This window comes from Vulpes vulpes, chromosome 4, assembly GCF_048418805.1.
Source record: "Vulpes vulpes isolate BD-2025 chromosome 4, VulVul3, whole genome shotgun sequence".
Lineage (NCBI taxonomy): Eukaryota > Metazoa > Chordata > Mammalia > Carnivora > Canidae > Vulpes > Vulpes vulpes.
The window spans coordinates 18513438-18519656 of NC_132783.1; the positions used below are offsets into that span (position 1 = coordinate 18513438).

Below are 6219 nucleotides of genomic sequence, written 5' to 3' on the forward strand. Positions count from 1 at the left end.
ACAAGAATCACCTTCACTGTTCTCTAAAGTTAATTAGACCCCTGACATGTCTACTCATCAGAGTGAATTGTTCCAAGGATGTTTTATTAGAGTAGGAGCTGTGTTTACTAATGCATTCCTAGCATTTAGTATAGTACCTGGCACAGAGTAGGCTCTCAACAATACTTATTGAATGAATGAGCAAGTCCAGGCCAAGATCCACTCATCTGTGAGTCTGCCCTAAAGTCTAGATTCCACAGAATTCGATAGGTTTTATATTTTACTGTGATTGGTAAAATGGGCTTTTCCTTTCCAGTAGCATAGTCTTTCTCGATCTGTTATTCTTTGAGATAGACATTTTGAATATTCCTAGATTTCTCCCTTTTCTTGAGCTTGGCACCTAATGGGTCATTTAGCTTTATAATTTCTAATTCCTTAAAATTAAGGTATATTTTCTGTTCCTACTATATCTTCATTTTAGCTCAGGCTTTTCCCCCACCCCTTTCCTTTATTTTCTTAATGTGATATTTGGTATATGCACAAGAATGTGCATAATAATAAATTTTAATTCGATGTATACCTATGGAAACCACGACTTGCCTAAGAATGGTAACATTATCTGTCCATTGCCTCTATGTAGGTACTCCTCCCTGGCCCACCCCTTGCCTCCACCAAAGAGGTAATCACTAAGTTAGAAGTCTGGGTATCTCATCCTCTTGCTTTGGTTTTCTTTTCAAATATAGACTTATGATATATAAAAATATTCCTAACAATGCATTATATAGATTCATTTGCTATTGAGCTTTATAAGAATAGTTTCATACTTTGTGATGTCTGCAAAGTAAAATTTTCATTCAACATTTATGCTTCTAAGATTCATCCATACTGTTGTGTGTGGCTATGGCTCAGTAATTTCATTATTTAATTCATTAGTGGACACAGTGACCTTACATTGTGTAACATACCATGGTTTCTCTATTCTCCTGTTGATATTTGTTTAGATTGTTTCCAGATTTGTATTTGCTACCTTGGACAAGATTACTATAAACACTGTTGTTTATGTCTCTTGGTCTACATGTGTAGTTTTTCCAGGCTCTGTATCAAGGAGTGGACTTTCTGGGTGAAAGGATATGCAAGTGTTCAACTTTAACAGATAATGCCAAATTGCTTTTCAAAGTGATCTGTTTATACTCATACCAGTAAAGTGTTAAACTCCTCATTGACTCATTCTTTCCACATTTGGCATTATGAGATTAATTTTTTCCCTTTATAGATGTGAAATTGTGTCTCCTTTTAATTGTAATTTGTATTTCCCCAAGAAAAGAATTTGAGATTGTTTTATATGCCTACTGACCATTCATGTTTCCATTTCTGTGTAAAATGGCTGTTTGTCTTTGCCCTTTTTTCTATTGGGTTGAGTTTTTCTTATTGAATTAAAGTTCTTCATATATCTTGGATCCAAACTTAATTCCTTATCAGTTGTAAGTATTGCCAATATTTTCTTCCAGTTAGTGGCTTGCTTTTTTACTTTCTTTATAGTAGCTCTGTAGACAGAAGTTTTCATGAAGTTTTAATAGTAATAAAGTTTAATTTATGAATCTTTTCTATTGTAATTGGAATTTTTTATCTTGTTTGAAAAATATCCAGCTCTACACTGAATTTATAAATACATTCTCCTGTGCTTTCTCTTAAAGGATTTAGAAGTTTTATCTTTCACATTTAAGATGCATGTGGAATTAATTTTTGTGTATATGTTATGAAGTAAAGCTCCAATTTTATTTTTCCTTGTGGATAAACAATTATCCTGTAAGAGCATTTATTTAGATTGAAATATATTCACAATACATATTGCTATGAGAAGAAGGCATTTAACAGAATATATGGTATTTTGAAAGCATAAAATACGCATATAGTAATTAGTATATATATAAAATTAAAGAGACACACACCAAAATAACTATCCAAAATGATTATCTTTGGATAGTGGGACAATTGATGATCTTTATTTTTTCTTTTCTGTATTTTCCAACTTTTCTCTGATGAGCGTATATTCATGGTTTTTTAGCAGTGAGAAATAAGGTAGTATTTATAGATGATAATATAGTGTCAGCACATCTTAAAGAGAAATCATTAGTTGAAAGAGAAACCATTAATTAAAATCCTCCAACTTAACTTTTTTATAGTTTCTTTCCATTCTAAACCAGGAGAATGTTTGTAGATTATGTAGTACGTCTCAATAGAAGGTAAAAAAATGGTTAAGTTCTGAAATCTGGGTGAATCTTCTGTAAATAGTTATATAAAAGTTGTCTCTCTCGAGCTGTGTTTACTTTACAGGTATGTGAGACTCTTTGGAGAATAGGACCCAGGTTACTTATGTGTATCATTGGTGATATAATTATTTTTTTTTTGATCAACAGCAGATAATGAAAAGACTTATAAAACGATATGTTCTGAAAGCACAAGTGGACAAAGAAAATGATGAAGTTAATGAAGGTAAGCATCTCCAACTTGAGAAACATCCTTTTGCAACTAACTTAATGATCTCAGGACACTTTAAAAATCCAATCGAAGATTGATAGGAGAATCTTAGGTTACATTTCTAAACCTCTTTTAAAAGAAAAAGTTATTAAAAATGTCAATCAGAAACAGTTTATATCTGATAAGAATGTCCTGATTCTTAGAATGTAAAACCTGCCATCTTTCTGGGAGCCTTTAAATTACATAAAAAGTATTCAGCAGTTTTAATTCCGTTGCAGTGAGTTCACGTGAGTGTTAACATTTTTCCAATGTTAACATTTTCCAATAGGATACTTGGGTGGTTGGTTCAAATAGAACCCATATTTCTTCAGAAAAATCTTTACTTTTTTTGTACAGAAAGAAATCTGTAACCCATTTTTCTCATCTGGTGTTTCTCTTTTGCCTTTCACTTTTCTCCTTGGCTCCTTATGTAAAGGTGCCTATTTTTCCAGGCATATCCTAGGCAGGGCATCTGTCTGTACTATAAAAATGTTTCACCAAAGGCTAGGCCGAAAAACAGGCCCAGAGTTGGAAAGAAATCAACCTGGGAAAAATAAGTTGCCTTAAAAGTGGAAACTAGGTTCCAACAGTAATGAGATGCCACTAGATCTATCTATGCTGATAAAGAGTAGAAAGGGCTAAACTAAATAAAACTGGTGATGGGCATCAAAGCCATTACCTGATGAATGCAAGGAATCTCTTAAAAATCTGGGTCAGACCACTGATCTGTGTTTGTAGAAAAGAAGTCAATGAACATCTGATTGAGGACCAGCAAAAATCCAATAATGATGCCCTAGAAACTGTCTCAGGCAGACAGGATGGAAAGGGGTTGTAGTTTAGAAAGCGGTCTGATTATTTGTACAATAAACTCTCTGATGGGTGCCAATGGGGAGCAGAAAAAAAAGTGATAATGGGGGAATTGGACGGCTGACAGCCTTTGCGTTTGCAAAGGAGCATCTTACATGTCCTTGTACCCAAGAGGAAAATGAGTTAATGAGAATTTGGAGCTTTGAACAAAGCTCTCACTAAACTATCATACAATTTAGCATTCTTATTTAATAAATAAAGAAACTGAAGTCCAAGAGATTGAATAGTTTGTGCTTCCTGTATTGGCATATACACCATATAACACTTAATAGTCTCCTCATAAGTCAAAAACAAAAGAGGAGGATATGGCAGTAGGAAGGTGATAGGAGATCTAGTGAGTTTGTAGTCCAGATGTGATACTGAGTGGTGTGAGAATCTATTTCCTTCAGCAATGACTGGCCTTGTGATTTCAAATTAGATCATATTGCCAGATGGGAAAGGAAGAAGCACTTTTTTTTTTTTTGCATAAAAAAAGGAATCTGCAAATGCTTTATATGTATTCTTGTGGAATAATTAGAATTCCTATTTATATATATAACATATAAATTGTTATATATTTATATATATATAAAACATAGAAATTATACTCTAAAACATCATAAAGGTGCCAAGGAATAATATAGAAGGTATGTTTTACATGTGATTCTTTAAAAAAAAAAAAAAAAAGCTGTAGAAATACCAGTAGTTTGAAGAATCATTTCTTAGATTCAAGATAAATCTCTGCCCAAAGTTTACCTTTTAATGTCAATGGCTTATCTACATTACAGTCATTTGCAAGAGAATCATGTTGTTGTTGTTTTTTTTTTAACATTTCATTTATTAATTTGAGAGAGAAAATCAGTGAGAGACAGAGACAGAGGAGCAGGGGGAGAGGCCGAAGGAGAGGGAGAAGCAGACTCCCTGCTGAGTAGGGAGCCCAATGTGGGAGCCCAGGATCATGACTTGAGCCAAAGACAGGTGCTTAACTGACCAAGCCACCCAGGCACCCTGAGAATTCAGTTTTTAATAGCAAACTACACACATTCAAAACACTGCCAAGCTGAATTATGGGAAGAATTGATTTTTAATAGCCAGAAGTCTCCTATGGAGATTCTTATGTGTATACACATTGCCGGTGGTATCACATCTAAATTTAATTTCACATTGTTTGTTACTTCCTAATACTTTGGTTTTCTGTGTCCCACAAAATGTTCCTTGGCCCCAAGTTCACTACCATTCCCTTCCTTAATAATCACTCCTACTTCTTTTTCTTCCCTTCTCTTACCTCAAACCTGACTTAAAATTTACTCGTTCCATGTGAGTATTTGCCTGTTAAACAGATTGAATCATCTTTAGTAAAGTTTCATTTTGCTAGGAGTTTCTTCCATCCTAGCAAAGGGAGATGAGCCATCTAGGTTTCAACCCTATGTCTGAGGGAACCAAAGGGGAACTCCCTATAGACAGGATGGCGATACCCTGGCTGTAGATCAGTTCGCCAAGAAATTGCCCTATGTTAAGAGGTGACTGAGCCACAGAATAATGCTTTAGCTGAGTTTTACTGTTGAAAACATGGCTGGACTATTTTTATAGCTTTTGTCAAAGGTCAGCATATTTATAAAGACTAATACTTCTTAAATATCTCGAAGGAAAAAGTTTGAAAAAACTACCTTGGACTTTATGAAGCAAATGTGTTCGTATTATATGAATTTGTGTGAATTTCACTCTTTGTTCTTTTCTAAATCCAAAGAGCAAATTACCAATGATATTTTTTAAATACAAATACTGTAGGTGAATTGAAAGAAATCAAGCAAGATATCTCCAGCCTTCGTTATGAACTTTTGGAAGACAAGAGCCAAGCGACTGAGGAATTAGCTGTTCTGATTCATAAACTCAGTGAGAAACTGAATCCTAGCATGCCAAGATGTGAATGATTCAGTAACCTGGAATAATGGCTTTGACTATAGCACAAATGTGGGCAATAATATTTCTAAGTATAAAATACTTGAAATGGTGTAAATTTTTAGTATCAACTACCTTTATCATGTGAATCTTTAAAACTTAGGTCTTAATGATTTTACTGTTTTATCACATGAAAATTGTCTTCATTTTAATTGTCTGCCTTGACATTATAAACAATGACATGCCAATGTATTTAAAGGCCCAGTACTATTACATTACTGACATTTTTGTCCACTTTAGAATAAACTCTATGTCTTTGTACTTACCTGTTTGCCTCCAAGAGACTGTAAGCTTCTGGGAGACAGGGACCATGTCTTACTCATCTTTGTGTCTCCAGCATCTAGTACAGTGCCTGGTACATAGTAGGTGCTCAATAAATGTTGAAACCAACTGAACGGAACTGCCAACAAAATACAAATAAAAATAAAAAGGCCATCACTATGTAGCATTCCTTCCCTTGTCCAAGTGCTGAAGAGATTTTTTTTTTTAAATAGAAACTAAAGAAATTTTATAACCGGCTATGACTTGGTAAGATTTTCTTAGAATTTTTTGGCATCACTCATAAATCCTAGGACCTTTGAGCTCTGAATGAAGAATTTAACAATGAAATAGGTAAATAGAAAGTATACTTACAGTACATATCTAAGTTTCATGGAATTGTTCAAAACAACACATTAAAGATTTTTCTAAAGTATATACATTTTGCTTTCTGTCTTACATTTTCATTACATGTCAGTAATGTGAATTTATTTGGTGGAGTGGTAAGTTCTTTTAAAGTTAGTGGCTATGCAGGGTTGCTGTTTTGTTATAACCTTCTAATTTCTGCCTCTGGTGCTTTAAGGCTAAGTAAGATATCAACAGCCGACTTCTATCTTGCCCATTAGCTTCATTCTGAGTTTTAGAGGGTATGTGTATGGG

General features: G+C 34.0%; 1 protein-coding gene across 4 annotated transcripts in view; it reads left to right on the forward strand.

Moving 5' to 3' along the window:
* TRPC3 (transient receptor potential cation channel subfamily C member 3) overlaps positions 1-5997 on the forward strand; it is a 64263-nt gene extending 58266 nt beyond the window's left edge. For 3 of the 4 annotated variants that reach the window (XM_072755324.1, XM_072755322.1, XM_072755323.1), the window contains 2 exons: positions 2397-2472; positions 5131-5997. In XM_072755324.1, the coding sequence (XP_072611425.1) occupies positions 2397-2472; positions 5131-5273 (219 nt within the window). In that variant the 3' untranslated portion in view covers positions 5274-5997. The remainder of the gene's footprint in view (positions 1-2396; positions 2473-5130) is intronic. The other variant, XM_072755321.1, reaches the window with a different exon arrangement.
* Positions 5998-6219: the final 222 nt, after the last annotated feature.